The sequence below is a fragment of the Molothrus aeneus genome, chromosome 1 (assembly GCF_037042795.1).
Source record: "Molothrus aeneus isolate 106 chromosome 1, BPBGC_Maene_1.0, whole genome shotgun sequence".
NCBI classification, from domain to species: domain Eukaryota; kingdom Metazoa; phylum Chordata; class Aves; order Passeriformes; family Icteridae; genus Molothrus; species Molothrus aeneus.
Window position 1 is genome coordinate 9,907,653 of NC_089646.1, and position 26,430 is coordinate 9,934,082.

Consider the following 26,430-nt stretch of genomic DNA (forward strand, 5'->3'; position numbering starts at 1 on the left):
AAACCTTTAACATTAAGACTACTGGTTTACAGAGAAGTGATCTGATGAGTCCTGTCCAGCCTTTAAAGGACAGAAACAATCTACCCTACATAGGACATGCAACAATCCCAGCTGGAGTTCTGGGCAGCAGTGAGATCAGCAAATGCCTGGACAGAGACTGATTGCTCTTTTCATTCCCAGAATGAGGCACCCAGCTGAACCCAACCTTAAGTAGCCTGAATCCTCTCTGAAAAGCTTTCCCTAAACCTCCTAAAAAATTCAAATGAAGCCATAAAATCCAGTTTAAAAATATATATTTACCTATTCCAATACTACGGAAATTTTATTGAAGCTTGGCCAAAGTTTCAGGCCTATTTCATTGCCCAAGCTCTGATCCACAGGAATTCCAATTATGCACTAGACTTACACCTTTACAAGCCTTATTCACTGCAAGATAAAAGTAGCCAGCTAAGTAGCTGCATCCTCCTACACCACACACCTTACAGGGAGTCAAGCACACCAAAATGGTTATGTAATTTAATTACACCCTTGGATAATCTCTTTAAAAGCAGGTTGCACTTTTAGAGATTGGAAGCCACATTAAGCCCTCAGCAAAGTGCCATGAGCCCAACACTCATTGCACAGACAGCACACATTAGGTCTGTCCCCTGCTAGGACCAAACTGACCTGTGAGGTGAAGAATTTCAGTTATCACCCATTTTGCATACTTAATTCAGACAACAAAAAATATATTTCTAGCAAATATTAAACCTCCACATCTTCTCAAAGCAGAGAAAGTTTAATACAGTACCGTGATTGTAAACTAAAAAAGCTCAACTCTTGCATAGAAGTTCCAGTTTATTTTTATGCAGGCTGTTTCCATTTTAGAAAAAGGCTCCTCTTTTGGGGAATTACTTGATTTTTTAAGAGTACAACTATTTATTCCCTAATGATATCATTAAAAGGACTCATTTACTCTGTGAAGAATGCAGTCCAGCCAAAATATGTTATTATTACAGACAATGGTGAGCTATTCCATGTTCCCAACTGTGTTTTAGGTTGCTGACTCAAACACGTTAAATAAAAGAGAGTAAAGACTTGATTTATTGCTCAAGTCTCTCTTAATTACCTCCTCTGAAAAAAAAGCAAAACAGAATTAATCTGATTTTGACCTTCTATTCATTTATACTATTTAGTTTTTAATGTGGAAAAATTGAGTATTTCAAACCCCACACTTGCCATAGCAGCACATGAACCACAATGCAGACGACAAGTTCATTAAACTCCATTATTTCAAATGAGGCTGCAGAAGAGAAGGAGCAGAGGCCAGGGCTCAGGTCTCTGCAGTGAGAGCCAAACTGAAATGCCTACAAAGCATGGAAAAATAATTCTAGTTCTGGAGCTGAGCTAATAAGGAAGATGCTCAGCCTCACAGGTAAGGGAAAACTGCAGGCAGCACACACAGGGTTTGTTCCCTGTTCCCCAAAGAACCTTTTGAGGATTCCTGTCACCCTCCCTCACAGAAATATGCAGGCATGGTCCTTATCCAGGCAAACTTACTGAATCCCAAAGGACCCTAAAGCCAGAGAAGAAAGCTCTGACTGAAGGAGATCACAGGTGCTCATGGCTGGGGAGGGAGAGACAAGAACCATCCCAAATGTGAATTGCACCCTAAAATTCACCTCTGAGGAGAGCTGCTTATGGCAAGTACAACAACACCATGCAGCTGCACAGGATCCAGTTTCAAGACCTGTATGGTCACCTTCATTTTGCTAGAAAACAAATTAAAACAAAAGTTTTTGTGTGTTGCCGACATAACTTGGTGTGCTTATCTTGCAAAGATAAATAGTAAATTTAAAGGAAAGTCTGAAATTAGTGAATGTAGCACAGTATTCAGAGAATTCTGGCAAAGAGCTTCATTTTGTGAAAGTTCTTTCACAGAAGACTTTCCCCCTCAGACAGCACTGTGCATGGTTTCCTCAGCTCAATATTGGTGCAATTTACAAAGTAAAATGGACAGGGAATTAATAATTTACATGCTTATGTTGAAATCATTACTCTAGCTTTCCTGTTGAGAAAAAAAGCACAAAACAAAACAAATGAACACCTGAATTTGTCACAAAAAACAGCTGAGTGCTTGGCACAACTGATATTTTCTTATTTTAAATTAAAATGAATGGTTTCAGATGGATTGATCCAAGATATTTTTCTTCATTTAAGGTATTTACAAAACTTCATAAAGATATATTATACATGCTGGAAATACAACCTACCTCCTCACTTCTGCTCTACAGTTTTCTTGTTCCTATGCAATACAATAATCCCATGCATGAGAATTGGAAGGTGGAAATGCCCCAGGAGGCATTTACATTTCCTTCAAGTGTCTTACTAACAGAGCAAGCATTGCAAATTAAAGCATTTATTATACAGAAGGTAATATGACTGCTGTTGCTCTTCAAAGTATCTCTCAGAAACACGAAAATTGCACCTAAAGATTCTACATGCAATGTCAAACACTGAAAAAAATTTAAAACTTATGTATTTTATACTCCTTAAGCCAGTGCTTTGTACCTGTGTGTTATGAAACACTATTTTATCCCCTAAAACTATTTCCTCATTCATAGTTTTTCCCCCATTCATCTTGATGTAGCTGTAGAGGGTGGGAACTGATTTCTTGCTGAATAAAACTTCTGTGAATTCAAAACTAGTATTTCCTTGTGGATTTCCACTATAATATCTAAGATAAAGTGCAAGATACAGCCATAAATGAACATGTGTAAGCAGGGGTTGCAATTCCAATAGCCTTAGCAGTAAATATTCTCCTGTGTGGTTTGGGTTGGGTCTCTAATGGTTGTTACACAGTCCATTTCTGCTGATTTATATGTCACATACTTGGTACAACTTTGTGCTGACACACACCTGAACAAGTTTTTGATAAACACATCTGCAACTGCAGAACATACCCCCAGCTGTAGAAACCTGTCCTATTTCACACTTGTGCTAATATGGATTAAACCACTCATTTCTATATTCTGTTTGCGCTCTCCTACCAGCTGACTGCTAGTTAGAGAGTGGCATTTGATCTCTGGAATGTTCCACTGCCAACAAAAAACAGCAACTGGAATCCTCACCTCCAAACCTGAAAACCCAGTTACCGCATCAGGACACCAAGAAGAACAAAGCTTCCCCACTCTCACCCCTGGCTTTCCCAAACACAGCTAAATAAAGACTAAAGGAAAACAGTGGTAAAAAAGGACAAGCCCAAAATGACCCTTCTGAATCTACCCTTCCTTTGGCACTTGTGGCTGATGGGGTGTTAATTAACAGCCTCCTCACACCAGTACAAATCAGCCACAGCTCACTGTCACTTTTCCAACCTGTTGGGAAGGATGAAAGTTGGACAAGAAAGTCACAGATATGTATGATTGGCAGAAAGATTTTTAAATTTAGAGTCTGATGAAGGAATAGAGATGGACGCAAGTTTGGATATAGAAGAATTGCTGAGCAGTCTTACTGGATAACCAAGAAGGCAAAGGGTGTGTTAGTTAGAAGGGGTTTTTATGACTTAGAGCAAAGGATAAACCCACCTCAAACAACATGTTATTACCAAGCAGAAAGATAGCACAGGCAAACAAGTCAGCAAATATTGGAAGTAGAAAAAAAAGTCTCAATTTTCCACTGCAAGAAAACTGAATAACAACTTCTAGCTTAAACTGTAATGTACTAACTTTTAGTGATTGGAGAATAGTAACATGAGTATGGTAACTATAGTAGTTATGATAGGCAATAGATAAAAGTTAAGGTATGGATTGGTTCTACTATAGCCAGATGGAACCTGCCTGGGCTTGTCTGGCCCTTGCTGCTTGACCCAAGGTGGCAGCTGTGGTGCTTTCACCTCAGAGACACCTTTGGCTGGCTGGATATTGCTGCTGGGCACCTGGGGCAAGTCCAGGCATGCAGGAGCTCAGGTTTACCTCTGGAGGAGAGGATTCAAGGCAAGGCAAAGGACAGGAGTCAGTTCTGATGGAGGGTTTCAATCCAGAGATCTAAGATGCTCAGCAAAGTATATCATGCATTTGTAACCAAAACCAAGGGGTCTCCAGGCCTGCCTGCAGATGGAGCTGACAGCTGGAGGCACAGACTCTGTCACCCACCACCCTGGGCTGCTGTAACATCTCAGATGGAATAAACTGCATTTTGGAGAGCCCCTGGAGTCACACATCTCTCTTTTAGGCTCTTTCACCACCTCTTTTGGCAAGGCAGTTCCTTGCCTGCAAGCCAGTGCCTTGTGCAGGATTTGCTGCTCCTGAGGAAAGGTGCTGCAGAGCCACCATGCCTGGGCTGCTCTCCAGTCAGCTCATCCAGAGATGCTCCCTAGTGAGCTCATCGTGCCTCTCAGCCTAAGGTTTGCTTTTCAGTCTCACTGCCTTTCTCTGGCACAGGTACAAAATGTTTTTCCATACCATCTGCTCATCTATGATATAAGCAGGGTCAGCAAAATGTTACATCAAAGTAATTTACACCTATTGGTGCTGAATTCTCAATAAGTAACCCATCAGTCCTAAGATGAAGCTATCTACAGTCTTCCTAAGGTGGACAAGCCTTTCTGGGAGGCTCCCCTTGCTGCACAATAAAAAGATTTACCAGGTACCCTTTCCTCCAGCTACCTTGAACACTTAAAGGCCAGTTATGCTGCTCTTATGCTGTAGCAATCCTAAGAATTCAGCTCTGCAGCCTTCTAGTAAGTTGACTTTCTATTAAAAACATAACCAAAACCCGAACAAATGAACAAAAAAAACCAAACCCTACCCCCTCCCCCCAAACAACAGAAGTCATCAAGTCTTTCTTAAATAACTGAACCAAGATGGGTTGTGGGGAGAGGTGGCTGCTTTGTTGCGGTTTTAAAACTTGAGTTTCAAAATTCCCTTTCCTTGTGCACTTTCAGGACTTATCAATTCTGCCATTGAATCAGCCCTACCCATGAGACCCTTCAATGACATCCACAGGGCACATTTGGATCCTGAGCTGTGGCTCCTGTGTTCTCCAGCCCTGCACTTGCTGCTGAGGGATTCCTGCCTCAGCAGGGTGCAAGAGGGAGAGGCTGATGAGGAGCCAAGAGACAGAGCTGCATTAATGCAGAAAGTAAAAGGTCAGTGCTCAAGGAGGGACTAATGAAAGGGAACAGGAGGAGAGAACAGTTCATTCTGGGGGGGAACATACTGTTTGCTATTTTAAATTTCATGGGGAGAATTTTTTCTTAAAATAAACTATTGGAGTTTGTTTCAAGACAACTGACTGCTACACAAATTCCTCTTCAGTAAAAGTAGTCCTCCTATAATGAAAAACTACAAAATAAAACCCCACTAAATAATTATAATGCAAAACATCACATTTTGCTTGAACATTTCATTTCCCCTCTACTACTATCAAGAAAAAATATTTAGAACTGTAAAATTATTGATGAATTTCAGCAGTTTTCAGTTTTCCCTACTTTTATTTGCAACTATTTCTCATATAAAACACCAAATAAAACACACACTTTTGATCATATAAGGCTTTATTCTGCCTATTACTGACTAAGGATGAGTAGCTACTTAAAATACAGTTTGCATATAATTTGTAGCACCTTGAAAAGAAAAGTGCTGACAGACCCTTAATAACAACAGGCCCCCTAAACACCTCTCATATAAATTCATCTGTTTAATAAGAATGTCCTCTAATAAGCAGGTCAGAGAACTGCAAAGCAAACAGGGCAGTTCTGCTGCTGCTCCCCAGACAATATTCTCATCTCATGCAAGATAACCATTATACTATATACAGAATTATTAGAAAATAATTCATTTTAGATGTACATTTTCTGGATGCTGAACACTGATGTATTTTCTCCTTTAGAAATCAATTAGTTGGTTAAAGCCATAGTCCTGGAGGTGAGCATGCATCTCCCTGGACTCTCTGAAAACAGGTCCTTAATTCTGCATCTGTGATTATTACAGCAGAATAAACCTGTGTGTGTATGGGAGAGGGAAAGAAGGGTCAGAACCGTCCCCCAAAGGTATAGAAATATCGACTATCAACAAGGTAAAGTTATGGTCCAAATTATGTTCCTAAAGTACCTTCAGCAAAAGTCTTTTTCATGGTTTTCAGTTTGGTGTTGGGAAAAAAAAATATGAAAAGCATCCCCTCTGCTCTGTTCTCAACACGGCTACAACAGCCTCGTGCTGTGGGCACATCTCCAGCCCCAGGAGGATTTCCCAAAGCCCCATCACCAGCCTGGCAGGATCACCTGCAGCCAGGAGATGCCACCAGCAGCAGCACAGCACCAGGCACAATCCAGAGGAACTTCACTTCCCAGTTCCAGGCCTCCATGACCCCCAACACAAATTCTGGCCCACCTTGCAATTATACTCCTGTAGCCAAAGGTGGGCTGCAAATCTGGGTCTTTGTTGGGGTAGGAGAGGAAAAGGACATTCCCCACAGCAAAAATAGGATTTGTGCTCCTGCTCATGGATTTTCTGATCATCTGGATCATTATGGGGTGTGGAGCTGTGGGAAGGGCAGGACACACTCTGAGCTGGGTTTAAATCCCAGTATCACCTTTGCTCTGTGCTCAGGGATTTCTGAGGTCAGCACAGAGGACTCCACAACAACAGACCTCTGGCTGACCACTTCAGATTGGCACAAAGATCACAGGCAAGCTACACATGGACACATTAAACTGCCTCTGGTCAAGCAGAAGACACAACCCAACTTAATAATCAATCCTAGTCCACCTTTTTTCAATGAAAAACTAAGTCTGAAAGCTTGGGGTGCTCCTGGGATGAAAGCAAGAGGCAAACACCAATGGCCAGACAGGTTTTCACAAGGTGTGTCAAGCCCAGAAGGCAACCCTCTTCATCCTCATGCCCACTGGACCACACCCTCTTCATCCTCATGCCCACTGGCCTGCACAGCCCACACAGGACATGACCCTGTCACAGACACTGAGAGGGACAATCCAGCCACAACAGTCAGGGAACACAAAGAAACAAGTGCTGTTTTCACATGAGCAATATTTCTGACCAGAGAGGGAGAAAACTAAAAGGCAGAGACTCATGAGAACAGCCAGGCTGCCTGCTTTTGCTCATGAAGATGCCAGAGAGGATGAGGAAGGAGGTTGGAGAGAGCAGCCAGGAGTCTCAAACAAGGCTTAGGATTTAGAAGGGGGATCCTGGCCACAATAGCACAAATAAGGCAGATTTGAAAGAATTGTATTTGCTGAGGCCATGCCCAAGACCACAATATCTTGCAGAGGTAACAACTTATTTTAAATATATGGGTTTTCAAAACCTGTGGTAACTATATCACAGACATGGATAACACAAACATAACAGTAACTTCTTTTATGTAGTCAGAGAACATCTCAATGCCAACTTTGTTTGACTTTTTGCACATCACATTTGTCTGTGTTTATTTTGCTTACAAGTACACATAAACATTATTGTAATACTGACAGCATGACACACACCAAAAAATAATAAAAATCACATTTCAACAAGGTATTTCTAAGACATTAAAAAACTTACAAATTTTTCCTGTTGTACCAGTGACCTTACACCCTACAAAGAGAATCCAATTACTTTTGAACAAACACACTATCAGTCACTGCTCCCCTTTGCAGCTGATGCTGAATCATTCTAAACAGCAAAGATTTGCAGAGTTGCAGGTGTCCACACAAATACTGTAAAACTTTGCCATCTTGAATTGCCTAAGTATTGGTGAATTTGTTCTTTCTTTTCTTTGTTATCTGCCAGCCCTATCTAATTATCTGAATATTCTGCAGCTATGAAATTTTTTGCTACCTATACTGCCTATTACCAACACCACACCTGAATCCATCAGATTTCCACAGTCCATTATGTCATTACCCTTGCTATTGAACACCAATTTCACCAATTCACTTCCATTCTCTGACAATTAATTTTAATGGGAAAGGTATATGGCTGAATAGATGACAGATTAACCAGCATTTCTAGCTCTCAGGGTAATCTTAAGCATAACAATTTCTTTGGATTTCCTTTCCATCACACATAATGCCACTACATCTGCTAATACATTTATGTCACAGGAACAAAAAGAGAACACACATCAAGGATTAGAAATTCAGTACTTAAAGATACTTCTGAAGATCAAGCTGATCTTCAAGCAAGCATTTTTAAGAGAGTAAAACTTTCTGGAATAGTGAATTCACCTTTGCAACTTTCTTTCTTATCAGTTCCACATTGTCTGCCATTGAAATAATGATAGACATGCCAGGAAGGCCATTAGGTAGTTCTGGAGTAGAACTTGGCATCTGGCTGTATCCATTCATCCAGGCTTTCCCACAGTATCAATGGAGCTGCCTTTATGGCACCCATCCACCACTCCACATTGGCACCAACCCCTGACAGAATACATTGCTGCTTAAGGAATGGGGTTTTTCTGCAGACACACAGGTTATGTTGCTGGTTTTGCTTCTCTTTGCAGTAATTTCTGTCCTGACACCATGGGGCTGTCACTAGAGCCCCTCCTGCTCCCAGCTGGACCCTGCTTGCACCCTTCAGCCCAACCTGGCAACCTAACACAGGCATCAGGCAAAGAGATGCTGATGGGATTGAGAGGTTACCTAATTCACCCAGGTGCTGTTGAACCATTGCCAAAGCAAGGCAATGAGAACAGACTAAAGCTGTCTGAACAGGAGTGGTGATTGGCAGAGGCAGACAGAAAATGAACCCACTGTGCCTGCTACTGCCTTTACCCAGCACTGGTGACGAACCGACTCTCAACTCCCGCAAATCAGGTAAAAGTCACTAAAAAACAAACAACCACGTCAGCTCATCATATAATTTTTCCTTTTTTGACTGATTAGGAAAAAAAACAAGCAAAAAACCAAACTGACTTCCCACAACACCTACAGGACAAGAGGGATGTCCCTGCAAGTGCTTGATGTTACAGCCTTTTCTGACATGTTCTTGATTAAGCTCTCACTTCAGACAAAATTTTAATTTGCTATCTTTTCATATTTCTTATTCTCTCAGAATAAGACTTCAAAAGGATACAAAATATTAAGGAAAATTCTTCTTATTATGTGTCTATCTTGGATTTTCTTCCAGTCTTCTGGCACTGAAGCTCATTCACTTCTCCCAAGACTTTTTGGCTCTTTCCTTACACAAGCACCCTTGATCCAAATGAGCAAACAGTGGCTCATGGAATAAAATTAGGGGCCAAGTCTATAAATTACTTTTCCCAAGTGCCTTGCACTTTTCCCCCATAAAATGCAAGTTTCCTATTTTAAAAGTAAATTCCTGTAAAAATATGAAAATAAAATACTTGGTATATTTTAAAATGATAAAAAAATTATGGATTAATTTAAACATAAAGAGTTAAGGGCTGTTTACAGAAAAAGGTATGTAGATCATATTTCTGAATATATACAAAAACCCTCATTAGGTTCCATTTTTTTACAGTTTTTTTCTTGAGAATTACTGGCAAGTTACAATTGTACCAAACAGTGTTTATCTTTCAGGTCCAGATAAGCTTTTAGAAATGCCTAAGCTACTCATATACCCTGACACCTGACTCAGATAATACAGTTAGATGTGTGGAGGGCTCCTCTGAACTTAAGGAACAAATACCTGAAATTAGTACTAGTTTGGGTTAGCAATCAACCGCACAGATTTCAGAATGGAAGCAGAGTATAAGGGAGTGTCAATGCAAACAGTGTTCAGTGTTTACCTGTAGAGATCTGGTATGCTAAACAATTTCTGTGCTTTTGACCCACCTGGTTGCTGCAGAAGCCAGCAGGTAGATTTGTCTGAGAAGCCAACAGAAACAGCTTCTTTATGCCAGTCTTGATGAAGCAAAAATAAAAGTTACTTCCAGCCCCTGCTCCACCATCAGGCTTTCTCCATAGGTGTCCTTTTTACATCTTCTCCTCACCCAACTCTGAGGCTCCTTTCAGTGCTTCAGAGTTCCTCAGCTATGAAGGGAAAACTAAATTTCCCTGTTGGTGACACCCTGGGAAGGAAGGCTGAGGATGCACATGGGAAGGAGGCTTGGAGGAAGCCAAGGTTTCCCCAGCATTCAATGACCTTTGGGATTCCCTCATTTCTTCCTCCATCCTGTGCATGCCTCCAGGCTCCCTCCACAATCCTCAAGAAATTCTTCTCCCCCATTCAGGATCTTTTCAGCATCCCCACACTAGATTTGCAAAATTAATTGTCTTCTCTTTCCTCAAGTGGCAAATGCTGCTCACAGAGAGGATCCCAGGCTCTGGCAAGGAGAAAAGGAGCCAGGTCACAGTCAGACTCTGCTCTGATAAGGCAAGGATGCTCTGATAAGGCTCAGATGCAGAACAACAGGGCTGAGGAGCTCTGGGGGGGACAGAGCTCACTGTGACCCAGGTGAAAGAAGAGCAAACCACAACTTCTGCTGCCCCTGTCCCCAGTGTCAAATCTGCAAGTACAACTGAAGTCAGAACATCTCATCACCCCCTTCTCAGCCTTGAGAGAATGAGCTGCATTCCTCAATTGACTCTAAAGTTGATTCAGATATTGCCAACAGCGAAAAATGTAATTTTGAGTTTTTTAAGTCTCACCCAGATTCTTTGCCACCTTCCATAAAAACAACCACTGATCAATATTTTCAGAGTTATTTCAAGTGCAGCAGTGTGAGATGGGGGAGAGTCAGCTCTGGGCACACAAAGCTCAGACCTGTGCAGAGCACAGACCCAGCCCTGCCAGACAGCACAGCTCACAGGGACAGGCAGTAAACAAGTAGAAATAAATCAGTCTGTTCCCCCATAAAATTGCTGCCACTTGAGTTGCAGTATCTCACACACTGATACTGTAGATAATTCGGTTCCATCTTGATTATGACCTGTATTAACACCCAAAGTAATAAAATCCTTCACATTCTCATTTTACTGAAGCCAAAGGACAAACCTTCTGCAGTGACATATGGCTCTGCTCCTCGGCAAGTGAGTTAGACTGCTTACAAAATCTCCTTGTCTAGCAAATGATAATGCTTTTTAAAATAAATTACCGGCATTAATTTGTATTTTCCACCAAGAAAACCTCACATATCATCATAATCATCTATCTATACAGATATATGAGATTCTCACATTGTTTGCACTTTTTTTCTCCTTTAATGGGGTGATTTTGGACTATGTCATTGATTATATAGCTGTAACATGCAATTTTTTCCAGCACAAGAGTCAGCTTGGGGCTCTCAGACTGCAGAGCAATTCCTGCATAGCTCAAACAACATTAAGAACAGTCTAGGGGACGTGAATTGAGATGAGACCAAGTTCTGCAGAACTTTGAAAACAAGAGATATTTCATAGCTGATTACTTAAGTGCAACTTTCAACCTCAGAGGATTTGGTATTACACACAGATTTTTTTTTTTCTTTAAATCCAAAAGCTTTCTCTGTAGTGTGTGTATTGATACACTGTTGCATAAACTTTGGGATACTCACTTGGATTAAAGACTCTCCTGCTTTTTTCTAGGCTGCATAAATTCCTCTCCATACCCCTGCAAGATGACCAGCTGCTACAGGGAGAGCAGAGATGATTCTAGATCTCTGTTCTAGGAGCAAGAATTGACACTTCCACCTTTGTGAGGCAGACAGAGACACAAAACCATGGTCCCCAACATCCTGCAGGAGCTATCTATAAAGGGCTCCTTGTAGGATTTCTTTGTGGCCAGGGACCATATTTTATTTTTGTGTGATGAGAAAGTTTTTCTCTGCTTGAAGAAGCAGGCTCAGATTAAAAAATTAGGCAAGAAAAGGTGAGAATAAAACTAATTATGGCTCCACTGGTTTGTCCATCTAAAAACTGTACTTCTGAAAATAGCCGATTTCAGATGAAGAAAATTCTGTTTATTCATTGTTTTTAATAAAACATCTTCTACCTGTGCCAACAACTTTTAAATAGCAAACAGGATGTTTACTGCATGACATACAGGAGTGGATTTTGTTTAGCAAATGCTTAATGTCACTGTCATGGTTCCTAAGAAGGCAGCTTGCCGTGGCACTGAAATTTGCAATTAGTGCAGCTTAATTAACAAATGCCCATTTCCCCTTTACATCTACTATGGAGACACTCAAAAAGGGAAATATTTATTCCTGTGCTACTGTACATGAATGAAATGCGTGATGAAAACCCCTTTAGCCCTAGAATTTTGAACTATCGTTTCCTTTGGTCTATGATGATCTAATGAAGTCATTCTCCCCATAACTGGGGAGAAATCATAAGGTATTATTTGAGCCAGCTGATCTGCATCATTTGTGGGAATCTTGTCTAAGCAAAGCAGGAAGGAACCACAACATTAACTTCACAAGCCATTGCAGCCCATAATTGAAATAAAATAATAATAATAATAAATAGTAGTGGGAAAAAAAAAAAAAAGAACAAAATCAAGAGAATGAAATCCAGGAAAGACCAATGATGCAAATGGAAACACTCTCCCACCACCAAGCAACTGATGTCCAGGCAGTCCCTGAGCAGCAGCTCCCAGGTTATGACACTGTGGGGAGTGGGACACGCCTGGGTCCCCTCCCAGACTCCTCCCTGTGGGATTGTATGAGGAGCAGAAGAGGCCTTGACACTGTGCAAGCCCTGCTCACCAGCACTGAGAACATCCCTGAATTACCAACACTGATTCCAGCACAGATCCAGCACAGCCCCATACCAGCTACTGGGATGAAATTTAACTCCAGCCCAGCCCAAGCCAACACAGTATGGCCTCTCAGAATACAAGAATTAGTTACTGTGTTGGCAAAGAGATGCTTGGGGATAGAAAAAGAATTCTTTCTGTTAGACTGATTCTTCCCACAGATTTTTTGAGAGGAAATAGCCCTTTTTAAGCCCCAACTTTCTTGCCTTCTAAAATATGCCATTAACCTCTATGCCAGTCATAACTTATTTTCAATTACCATGCCAACAAAATACATAGAGACAAGTAAATCTTTCTTGGCATCATATGTGAAGGGTAATATTTCACAGAACAACAAAATCATTTTAATCAATGATCTTATTTCTGAGAGGGGAACAACCAAAATTTGGGGCTAGTATAAATCTCTTGAGATATTTGAAATAAGGCCCAGAGAGAAGGCCTGACTTCTAATTGGGAATGCAGTGGATCCAGAGACATGAATTGGGCACTAACTGCCTGATGACCATCTTAGTGAACATGCATTGATAATTTGTACTGCAACATTAAGCACATCCATCAACTCTTCACCACTCAAAAAAACAGTGGTGAAAGAGGGATCCTTTTCTGCCCAAACTTCTTTCAGAGCTCTCCATTGCTTGAGTTATGATAATTTCTGCCTCAGCTGTTTGGGTGGGGAGCTCTAACTGCAGAAGCAGAAAAACAATGGAGGAAAGAAATCTTAGACAACTTCAAACATTTGTAACAAAAACACTGTGAGGAAGTTTGACATATAAAGTTAGATTTACCATAACAAAATTTAAATTAATAAAAAAGAATTGAGACATGGAATAGGACTCATATTTCTTAACTGTATATTGATCCATTTTTGTCCAACTAGTATTCACAGAAATTTTAAGGGAAAAAAATAAGTGAAAGAGTTTAAAATTCAAATATTTCTAAAGCAATCATTCACCAAACACATCAATCAAGATTACAGGAAAAAATTGAGAGGAAACTTTTCTAACAGGTACTGTCAGTGAAAGAACAGTTTGTTCCATTAAATTACTCAGCTTAAGCCATCACCACAATTCCACTAACATGAAGACAAGTTGTCAGCAGAGTAGGAAGTCTTAATTGTTGTAGAAATCTAGTAAATCCACACATCTCTAACTTGGAAGTGAAACAACATCCTAGAAAGAGAGATTAAATCAGAAGACTAACAGGAGATTTATAATTTGGAAAGTTGGGGGGATTTTTTAAGTCACAGTAAACAAGAAGCTGTCAAGTTTCTACCAAAGGTTGAAAATTAATTAAAATTCAAAACCAGAAACATTACCACTTGGAAAACCACTCCTCATCCAAAGAAAACAAATTGATTTAATTTTGGAAATACAAAAGCCATTTAAACTGCTTCCACTGTGACTGGCTATTGGAGATTGCTCTCTTTAAGCGTTCAATAAACTATGAAACTATTAGCAGTCTTGCCATCCAAAAATCCATTCATCAAGTTGTCCCCCAATACCTTTCCTATCTTAACCCCACAGAAATAGAGATGCAGCAGCATAATGTGGTGTAAAAAGAGAGGACCAGGACAAAGACAAAAACCTGAAGGAAGGTCTCATTAGTTTTCAACTCCCCTCAATTTATTTTTCTCCACCAGTACAATATAGCTTCTGGTTGGGTAATACACCTCTTTCTCATCTACTCTAGAGTTTATGATAGAGAAAACATCAATTGCAGCTCAATAACAGACAGAGAGAACAAAAAAATATACATTTTTGCCATTGAAAAATTGCACAGTGTGCAGATGTTGACAATCATACTTGTCCTGTTACTTCCAGGAAAAAAAAACAAAACTGATACAACCTTATCTCTGGAAGACTCAGTGAGATAATGCAGTCAGAAGTCTAAATACAATCTTAAGAGAGTTAACATGAAATAGAATAAATTAGGTACACATTTTACACCTTATCATAATATTGCAAACTCATTACTAACACAAATGATTAGTGCATTACATTAAAAGCATTTTCCATTGTACCTTGAAGAGTTACGATTCCAAACATGAAATGTTGTATTCCCTTACTCAGCCTCAACATCCACTGCAGTTACCAGCCTTAAATCACACTGATCCTACCACAGGGCACTAGAGGAACATGCTGACACAGCAGCAAAAGCCACCTAATATTCTCAACTTGTGCAGAGCAGCAGCCAAAGCTATTTCAGTAAAGTCCAAATTACAATAAATAGTTTAGGACCATAAAATATATTTATTGTTCTGTCTACCTCTAGAGCAACTTTTGTTGCTGTTGCCATGGGGCTGAAAGGAATGAAGGAAAACTCTGTTTAAATTAAAGGCTTGGAATGTCATAAAATGCAGGATGACTTTTCATTAACAGGTCTTTACCTGTTAGTCAACAGCACCATAATTAGTTCACTTTCACATTGTTCTTGTTTAGTGAATGAGGACATAATAAAAGCCTCTCACAGTTCTTTATTACAAAGTGTTTGTTTTAAACACTAGAATAAAGAGAGGATATATTTTCTCATCCCCTTTGAAAGAATCAATCCAAATCAGGAACTCTAATAGTACATAACCTGGGAAAAAAACTTCTACATTATTTAATTAAAAAAAAAATGCTGAACCTCTTTAGTACATCTATTCAAAACAATCATGGTATTTAAAAGGTGTTTTTGTTTATTATACATTTATGGTTTCCATGTGCATAAAATTGCAGCTCCTTTAGAATATTATAAAGTAATACCTTCTTCCTTGGCTTCTTACTTGACAAAATGGATGCCAATAGTTATTGCATATATTTTTCACACACCAACTGTCTTGAGACAAAACAAATTCCTATTTCATGAAGACTCATCACTTTTGCTCTGCTGTAGTGGATACACTTTCATGTGAACCATGTATTGAAGTTTTCTACTCATTTCTCCCATAGTCTCTGAGAAGCTACTTAGCCAGGACCACAATATCCTCCCCCTGAAACCATGAATATTTTTTCCTATTATGTTTACTTTCTAAAGGCAGGTTGAGAGTCAAAAGACTATTATTGCTTGTCATATGCTGTGAAGTCAGAAACAAAATGATATTCACTAAATGGTTATTGTAATGCAACAGCAGTCAGGTGATGCAGAATTTGTGCAGCAAAAAGGGGGAAGAATTTTAAAAGAACACTTGAAGAAAAAAAGACAGAAAAACAGGAAAAAAATAAAAGGGATCCTCTGCACAGAAAAGCTTGTTATTGTGAAGAATCACTCAAAAGAATGTTATTCAGAATATACTTAAGGAATCTACAGCTTTGCCTCCTACACACATAAGAGAGTGCAGAGTGAATAATCATTCATTAATGTCCTTGCAAAACGGGTAAATTTGGAAATTTGATTCGTGACCTCATGTCTTCAGCTTATGTGCTATAAGACAGGATTACTGAAGTTTTCAAAAAGAAAGAGAAGCAGCATGAATATTTTAATAAGCACAATTTTCCCAAGCAGGGGATGTGTTCAAAGTTTTCTAGCCTTTCTTCTTTTAGACACTCCTATCAATGCCTCAGTTAAATACCTCAGTAATTAAACTGATTGAGCCAACTAACCACCACTGCTGCACTGAGACTGTAGTCACTGATATTTAGGGGGACAAAGAAAAACACCTTCTGACAGAGAATAGATGGAGCCCAAAATAAGCAAATAGCTGTTAAGCACTTCATTTTTGGAATGACATATTTTTAATCAATTGGAATGCTAAGTAGAAGGTATCCTTTAACACCAGGAGAAAAGGTCCTGCCTCACTCAAATTTGGGGCTGCCCAATAATCACAATATGGTTGTGTAGCCATCACTGCAAACTCATTTCACATCTCTTTTCTTTTTACAGTTTATATCACTACCTTTTGTTCATAAAAAAAATTATGCTTTTTCTTTGTTGGTGTTTTGATTTGTTTTCCTCTTAGTAACAGTGAAGAGTTAAAGAAAAAACTGTTATTCTGTTTTTTTGAAAAGCTGTAACCAAGCATCTTAATCATCATAAAGCAAACAACGCTCGTGAATGTCCCTTGACACAAGAAGAGGACAAACTATGATGGATTTAGAGCAGAGGCACTCTGCTGCAGTGTCCCTCCAACCAGGATTCATTTGCTTTCCACCTCATTGCCAGAACATTATCCCTTGGTGTTCTCTTCTTCTCTCCAGACCACACTGTCCTTTTCAGGCTCTCATGTTTCATCATTCATCAGGCTCAAACCTTACTGAGACTCCCTAATGCCTTTATCAAACAGTTGGTACTTTTCCATGACCTCTCAAATGTTAAAATATTTTTTTAGTGTAATACAACATCTCTGAGACGCAGCTATGTAGTTTACCCAAAAGGTCCACCACACAATAAGATATATGATAAAAACCATATCTCTAGTACACAAATATATTTTCATGAAACATCTAGCATGCTAGTTTAGCATACATGGTCAGTTACCCCAAATTATATATATAATGCCTACACCTCCAAAAAAACACAAAAATAAGATTTGGTTGTATTTTTTTAATTAACACATATTGTAAGGCTGAATACTTCATAGCACCTCAAATATTTCAGGGAGAAATACTGAATATAAACAAGAAAGATAAAAGGTAACTCCAAAAATTTCAGAATTTTAATCCTACCTAATATCAGACCATTACATTAGATTTTAGAGATTCATCCATCTTATCACCACAAATGTATAATTTTGAATAGAGAGATACCAGATAACTATGGTTATTCTCCAGTGATGTCAAACCTTCCACCACACACATCCTACCTCCCCCCAATCAGTAGTGGGGGAGGTAGAATCCTATAATCAAAATTCTTGAATTCAACACCAAAATGCCCCCAAAATTACACTGGTTAAACCATTTTCTTACAATGCTTGCCCTGGTTCTGTGAAAGCCAAGAAAATGCATTACACCACAAGTTACAACACTAAGATAGAACTAAAGCTTCCTTGTGATAACACAGCAGAATTCTTGCCTGAGCTCTGAGCAAAAGCAGGTCTGTCCGAATGAAATAGCACTGTGCAGCACTCAGCAGCTCCAAAACTTATTTACTAGGACAGGACATGGGAATATAAAGCATTACCAATGGCTGCTGGGAGATTTATGGCTGCCTCTCACCCCTGGTGCTGAGCAGCACACTGCCAGTGAAGTCTCAGCAATGCTTTTCTGCCCTGCAGGAGCTGCACCTTGAGATTCTCCACAAAAAGAAGCCCCCACAAAGAAGTTTTTACAGACAGTTGGGGCAGTGGATAACCACAGTTCCATTACCATGCTAAACATCTTTTCCTAAGAGGAGTAGCTTCACCTTTGATCACTACTCCAGCTCTAAAGCCAGTTGTGCTGGGCATTTCTGTCCCACCATCACACAGGCAGCTGTTTTAGCACCACATTGAGACAAACACAAGACACAAATACACAGTTTGGAAGATAGATGGGGCTTTTTTCAATCAGGAAAAAAAATCCCACCACACTGTTTCAAAGTAAAGGAAATGAAGTCACCACTGCACTGACATTTTAACCTTAAGACTTAAATGTTAATTTTTCACCTCCAGTACCTCAAATAGCTCAGGGAAAGTGAGAGCTAACACACAAGAGAACACAGGCTAATGGGAAATTGGGAGTCTTCCTCCCAAACCATCTCCATTTCATGTAGTTGCTCCCATTACACAACTGTCACACAACCTGATGAAGAACAAGTGTGGGGAATGAAAAAATTGAGCCAATTTCAATCCTGGTGTTTATTTCTACAAACTTGTTTCAAAAGGTACATGCATTTCCTTAAAAATTATAAAGTATTCCTAATAACTGAGACACCATCTTCACATCCACAGATTCTCAGGAATATTTAGGCGTTAACTCACCCTTGATTTCAGTTGAATGAAGTGTGTAAATACTTCTGAAGATGTGGATTTTCAGAACACCATTATACAATGGCAGATTTTAAGCTTTACTTCTTCTTGAGTACCACACAAGACTGACTTCTTCTGACATTACTTACTCAAAGCATATTTCCAAAAAATTAAGTGTCAGACAAAAAAAAAAGTCCTATTATTTCCTTGAACTGGTACAGCAGAACCACTGGAAGTAAATCCTAATATTTAAATAATTGGTCAGGCATTTACAGCAACAAAACATCCATGTGCAAACATCCACACACACTCATTTACTTCAGAATTCAGGTAAGAAATTACATCAGGTGGTATTTGAACTTCAGCAATTTGTGAAGAATCCCCACATCCTTGAAAAGCACATAAATTCTCTACAGACAGTACAGCAAGTGCATGCAGAGGTACCACTCTAGTGTTACTCCTCAGAAGACTGAATTTCGTTATAATAAGTACTGATGCTCACTGAAAGGGCTCAGAAAGCTTAGGCCCAGATTTATAGTGTCATTTGACAAACATTCAATAGCTTTTGGAGAGCAGTGCCTTGCCAACACAGATGTTGCCGCAGACATCTGTTAGCTCAACAATGCCGAGGTGCATCTCCCTCTGCAATCCCACCCTACCAGGCAATGGTCTGGAAAACCTCAAAGCATAACACATTAAGTTCAAGAAACCATTTCAGGGATCCTGACTTCTCTCCCTTATCATCTGTAGCACACGTTTACTGTTTATGGCTCATCACCAGCACACGCAATCACTTACACTCCAAATGTTCAAGGAGCTCTGTAGCTGAGGAAGAAAACGCATTAATATTCTGAACTACCTGCAGAGATCCAGGCTTGGAAAGGTTCACAATTTTGTACTGCAATGCCTGGGTGCCTCTGCCACACCGTGCTAACATAAGTCCCTCCTAACAAGTGCAGCTTGCATACATAAAGCAATATTGATTCAGCTGTGCAGAGCTGTATGCCCAGCCTTTCAGAAGCACAGCTTCTCCAAACACTGCTGCAGACATCAGAGCTGTCTTGCGAGGAGAGGGGAGGTGTTTGTCAGCCAGGCTTGGCTTAACGACGCACTCTGCGCCAACCACTGCATTTAATTAACTTCTCTTGCTTGGCCTCACAGAGATGTTTTCTGCTATCTGATCTCGTCTGCATGAACCCCATTCTTATTTCATGCAGGAAGGAGGATTGCAGCCACAGCCTCTTGCGTAAATAAAACTGCCCTGACTTGTAAAGGATCTGTTGATAGGAGCAAAGATATCATGGTAGCCATGCCCGCATAAAGCACAGCACAAAACTGCTTCCTGAAGCAAAATATCTGGAGATTAAAGCTAAAGGAAAGAATGGCACCCTTCTAAATGAGCAGTTCAAACATTTAATAAAGGGAGGACATAAGGGATGGTTATTTTGAAATGAACACTTTTATCTGTACCACATGGTGTCTTTCCCAGTGGCACTGCTAGAATTCAATAGCACAATTTCATGAGAAAGAGTAAGAACTTGTCTTTGTTTTGCTGTTCACAGGAGCCAGTTTGTTTAAACCTTCCAACAAGGAAGGTAAACAAGCTGATGTTTTACATGAACTGCTTTATCTGTCACTTAAAATGCAAAACAAAACATGACATATTCCTGCTTATCCAGCTGTACTAAATTTAGTATATAAATACAAGGACTGTTCAAGGGTAAGCAAAGGATTTCTGTCTCAGAGATCCTGTAAAAATTCTTCCTTGATGCTTTTTTCTTTCCTTTTTATACAAACACGTTCTAGGCAGAGCTGTTAAGGAAAAAATACTCACAAGTAAACTCTTTTGCTTGAACTTCTAACCCAGACAGCAAAGTGTATGTGAAGGTGTGAAAGCCATATCCCCCTTTACCCACAGCTGTGTCACTACACATACCATCACTGCAAATACTATTCCTCATATTATTATTTTCCTTCTAGATATTTTCTTTAATTTCAGTGTTATTTCCTTCCTGTTGTATCTGTAACAGCTTTTCAGAGTTTATTGGGGGGGGGGGGGGGGCCCAAGCATTTCCAAGCTTATAGTATGCCAGGTTACTTTCTATCAGAGTCTGCAGCTCACAGGTATATTCACCTTTCCCATCACCCTTTTTAGCTGCAGGCTTTCAAGCTTCAAGCATTTTAGATGGGGAAAATATCAGTTCCTCCAGCTCTAACAAAGAAGCGATGATGTACCAGAAGATAAATAAATGACATCTAAGTCACTTTACCTCTCAAAGTTTTGGCTTTGCAAAAAAAGAAGTCCAGGAAAACTAACTCAGTCTTTTTGCCTGGCTTATCCTTATGTCATTAAAATTAACGTGAAACAATATGTTCCTTCTTAGCCACTTGATGAGTCAGTGCAGCTCAGAAAACTGATAAAAGGTTTGTGGAAATAAATTAATATTGCATGAATGCTGCTGGAGCTATTAAACAAGCCTAAGCAAGAACCCATCACTGAAGCCAAAAGAGACCTTTATATGATGAGAGAAAGTGACAGAAAAGTCAACAATCATTATTACAGCAGGTCCTTTGCCCTGCAAAAATGGCACATGACCTAAACAGATGTAAGCAGCCCTTATCTCTGACATAAACAGTTATGCCTCTTATCTCAGATCTCACCTTTCTATTACATTGCTTTTAACAATACAAAACCCATTCTTTTAACACCTCTTTTTTTCCTTAATGGAAAGGAAAGTTTATCAAAATATTTCAGTAAAAATATCTCTTCAGAAGAAATGAGAAGGGAAGAAGAGTAGGGGGGTTTTAAGCTATGAACTAGCTTAGTTATTGGTGTTTTGGTTATGCTTTCACAAGTGATGCATGAAATACCCTTGAAATCTACAGCTGATTACAGATGTGAGACAGCAAATATTGTGAATTATGTCTTCAGTAGGCAAACCTAGCTTTATTTCTGCAAATGTGGTCAGTTTTCTCTGCCTCTGCTGGAGGCAGAGAAAAAGATCAGAATTATCAGCCTTCCTGCAGGAATCAGAAGAAGATCTGCAGATCACATGCTACCAAAAATCAGCTGCTGTTTCTTACCCACTTTCACACTGTACTTCAGAAATACCCACTTGTGTGATAAGAAGGGAGGCAAACCTTTTCAAAGTAAGCTCTGCTTCTGAGCACAGTGACTGCCACAAACTTCAGTTCCTGAGCTCTCAACCCAGCAAAGCGCTCAAATCTTAATATATCAGGATTCCTGAAAAATTCCAGAGGTACAGGTGAATCAGCAGCACTCTTGGCAGGAAAAAATGTGAAGGATTGCTCAGAAGCAAGAGGCCAACTTCCTTTCTGCTACATATAAAAAAAATCTGGTAACTTTTTAGTACTTCAACGTACCATCTCCCAAAGATCCTGTTTATTTTCTCAGGAATGGTTTATCTTCACTTGCATCAAGGAGAGCATTTAAAATACACTCTAGATAACATTTGCCCAGCAGGACAAAAAACAAATAAAATATTTTACAGTTACCTTAGACACTTTAACAGAATCCCTGCAAGTATTTTTTAAAACAAGATCCGACATTAGAAAATATTATTGATCATCTGTCTTACTCATTACTGACATTTCTTTAAGTTAGTTATGCCAAAACATGAGCAGTTCTACAGAAAAGATCCCTTCAAATTCCAAGATACAACTTCCATAATTTAATTCTGCATGGCAAAGAGTATGGACATATGGACATTTGACAAACTGCCTCTTCATTTAAGAAAACAAGCAGAGCAAGAAGTTAGGAAGTTACATTTTTAGGAACAGCAAAGTCTTCAATAGAGAGATCCCTTAAAGTACAGAAATTTCTATCATCTGTTGCATAAATTCCCCACTATGCCTTGTCTGCTGCATATAACAGTTGCCTATGATTAAACCTGATTAAAGCTGCTTGCACTGGGGAAGACTCCAGCCTAGGCACTGGAAAATACTGATAGTCACCAAAATTCAACCTATACGAATCTGTTACTGGTGTCATGGGAATTATCTATACAAAAGTCTTATAAATTTGCATTAGTCTGATGTTAAACAGTACTGGAAATTTAATCTCATTTCATCCTAAATGTTCATTAGCTAAACCTTATTAATATCTTAATTTATTAATAGACCCATATTATTGTTTCTGAGTTTGATAGAAAACAAAGCTTCTTTATAATATGATGTCAAAAACAATTTCAGATACAATACTTAATTTAAATATTAACCCCCCCCATTACAGATATACATACTGCCATGTATTTCTATGTCAAATGACACTATGAACACTACTCCCTTCCTCCTTTCACCACAAATACATATTTTATAACAGTTATTGCTTCAAACACCTCTCTCAAAACATCCTCTGTCTTTCATTGTGAATTAAATCGTTTCATATAGCACATTTCCAACCTTCAACTATTATTAGAAAACATCTTTTGTACTATTCCATTAGCCTCATTCATATGTTATGTTGTCTTTTTGGACTCACTGAAAATAAATTATGCAGGACAGTAGAAGAAAGCTGTTCCTGCATAATTCAAGTAAAATCATAGAAAAAGGAAGCAGCATAATCAACTGCAGTGTTCCTTTGAGACTCTCTTTCTTATTATATAAAATAACAATCTTTTGAAGAAGAGGAGACTGATAATTACTCAACATCATCCTCTAAAAAGAGGAACAATCCAAAGGTAACAAAACAGTTATTTTCACCCTTATTAAGACAAATTAAATGTTAGCATATTTCAGTGTGCTTAATTAAATTTAAATATATTTCACATAATAGTAAATGGATTTGCTCAGGGCTGAGAGAACTTTTTTTTCTTTTTTTAATCTATTAAATTTTTCATAAATGCTGACCAGAATAGTCATACCTGGTACTTTTATTTTTCCCCTCCTTCTCACTCACATATGAATTTGGTTTACTGAATGAAACATACAGCAATTACAGAGTGGGGGACAGACCAAACAGCAAGCAAAACCTGGAAGACTTACCATTAACACAGACTTCAAAAGACTTGCAAAGGTCATCCTCAAACAGGCAGCCTAAAAACACAAAAGAAAGGTAAAAATTAACACAGGTTTCAAATGGTGGATAATTAGTGAATATTGAAGACCTGTTAATGCTCTGAAAAAGTCAGACATATGGTTGGCCTTGGGAGTTTCAGCTGGGCAGTAGAGGAAGTCCAGAACAGGTCTGATTAGACAGCACATCTTACTAACTGGCTAGGTCCAGAATAACCTTTGCAGTTTTCCTCCCCTCATTTCTCCACTGAAGGTTCAGGCTTTTTCCATGCATATCTCTCTCATTAAGTCATTTGGGGGACTTTATGTTCTCTTAATTTTGAGCACATTATTATACCATAGCACAGTAATGCTGCAATACACTGCAAGAATATACACCAAGAAACCAAGAGCATCCTGACAATGTGGCCACAGCAATAAGACAAGCCTATAAATCAGCCTATAAATTGCTCAGATGAAGCTTGGGTTTAGGAACTGCAACCACTGATCATGCCTAAGACTTCAGAAGTGCTAACTCCTTGGAGAAAGGCTTCCAAATTAACCAACACCCTAATACCTCACAGACAGCTGACAAATCAGTATAGGTGCATGAAAAATTTCCTTGGATTTTTTTGATTTAAAATAGGAAATTTGATCCCATAGCTGCTTGATGAGCCCCTAACAGCACAAGCTCCACTCTTCACCCTAGAAACATCATCCAGGCTGGCAATCCCAGCTCTTTCACTCATACACATCTGCATGGATAAAGTATTTTGTTACCTTGTCACAAAACTGTTCTGTTCCCTTGGTGTCACCCAACCAGGCATTGGGACAATAGTGATTCTTGCTTTTATCCTCAACCAAAATGAGTCCTGCTGATAGTTGTGAAGGTAGCAGGGAAGAGGGCAAGATGTGCCTCTGCTCTGGTCACTCCACACTGGGGCACAGGGACAAGGATCAGGTCCAAAGGCACAGTGAAATATCCTGCTACTGCTAAGGCCACTCACTTTGTTTACCTCACCAGAAGTTTCTCTATTTTCTGACAAAGCTAAAGGGCTAGGACTGGAGCAAATCTGAAGAATGAAGCCGTGTGTTGGACACAAACACTGCCCTTAAAACCACATTTTCACAATTAAGCCTTTTCATTTTCCTGGAAAACATCTTATTTATAAATGGCCACATGGAGTTATATTAAGCAATATTGAACTTTTCCACATCCCTTGCATCAAGGAACCAGCCAGGAACTACAGCAAATCCAAATAAATGAGCAAATCTTCTCTCCCCAGCCATGCCTATCTCCATGAAAGCCCAAAGTACAGCACCTCTAATCACCAGGGAGTCCAGTGGATTATGTAAGATGTCCTCAGAAAAAGAACTGAAAGGCTCAGAACCCTCTGACCATGAATTTCCTGGCTCCTAATCCTGCTAAAAGAAAAGTTTTGGTGAGATAGAGTGACTTAGGAATTTCTGAAAAGCCTTTCAGCAGATAACTGTATTAGCACATCATTAAGCCTGAACTAATATGCTATGTGTCTCAGCAGGATTTAGCAGCACATGCTAGGTCTGAGCCCAGTTATGTGAATTCCAGACATGTTGGAGAACCAACAGAGTCCTTCACATCCATCCTACACCTGCCTGCAAAGACCACATACACATAACCTTACACAGATTTACAATATGCACACGAATAAAAGAGTTCTATCATCCTTTTACCCATGCCCCGGGGTACACTGTGGTTTGTAACATTCTTGAGATGTGGATGACTTTGCTCCAGACAAGTCTGCTGTAAGAACCATTTGACCTGAAACAGTGTCTGGAAACTCACTGAAGATACCTGACTGCAGCCGTGCTACCGACCCAGGCAAGCAGGAGGATGCCTGAGCTGTACATTGACTCATAAAGGGCATCAGACAAGAACAATGAGAGGCAGTGACCAAAACACATCCACACAGAGCTCACAGAACAAGAGCCTAATTAAAAGAATAGCAATGCTCACTTTAGAAAGGCATTCTTGCAGAAAGAAAAAAAATAAAGACTTCAAGCACCAAATAAACTAGTCTTGGAAATGTATACTTCAGTGTTCCTGTTTCCAGAAATCTGAAGTTAACGCTTCTAGAAAAAAAAGTTTTAAGGCTAGGAAAAATCAGTATTCCATTTTTTCCCTGAGAGAAACTAAAAAAAGAATTAAAACCAGAAATCTGAAATATCTGTGTCTAGCAAAATACTGCTGAATTTGTCCTGTGATGGAGGGAAGACAGGCAGTTTTGTAGTTATTTCCCATCCTGCAGTGCTGTGGAGCCAAAAGGTGTCAGAGGAGAAGATGCAGCCAGGAATATTTCTAGTGGAGTGGCAAGTTAAAACAGTGACAGGTTCACCTGACTCTACTGATTTGAAGCACGTGGGAGCTGGGATTACAACCACCTGCTGTCTGTAGCCACCTGCCAGAGACAGGCCATCCTATAATAATACACTGAGATGCTCAGAAGCAGAAAAATACAGATACAAAATGAACAAAACAAGCCTGCTTAGGTACAAAGAAATCAACACTCATGCTACTTCTATACAGAACTCTGATTTTGCTTTATTGACTAATAAATTTTCCAGGAAAAGCACAAAAGAAAACTGCCATTATCATGTTTTAGTTTCTCTTTTAATAACTGTTGTTTATTTGATGCTCACTGCAGCAAGGAATCTGATGCAATCAGACTTGTAAATCCATGTCTTGGAGAGCAAACTAGAAAAGTCAATGCATAGTAAACTATATCCATGTAGGATTACTCTAAAATAGACAAGGACCTCCAAAATGCCTTGAAAAAATATTTTGTTTCAAGTTCTTTATTGCTAGAGTTGTTATGCATATTTCACTCAACCAGTCAA

The 26,430-nt window shown here is 39.3% G+C and overlaps 1 protein-coding gene across 1 annotated transcript in view; it reads right to left on the bottom strand.

The window, feature by feature from the left end:
* The window catches only part of PTPRN2 (protein tyrosine phosphatase receptor type N2), a 636,053-nt gene that overhangs the window by 545,585 nt on the left and 64,038 nt on the right, over window positions 1–26,430 (bottom strand). The window contains exon 2 of the mRNA XM_066551162.1: window positions 23,545–23,595. Coding sequence (XP_066407259.1) covers window positions 23,545–23,595 — 51 coding nt within the window. The remainder of the gene's footprint in view (window positions 1–23,544; window positions 23,596–26,430) is intronic.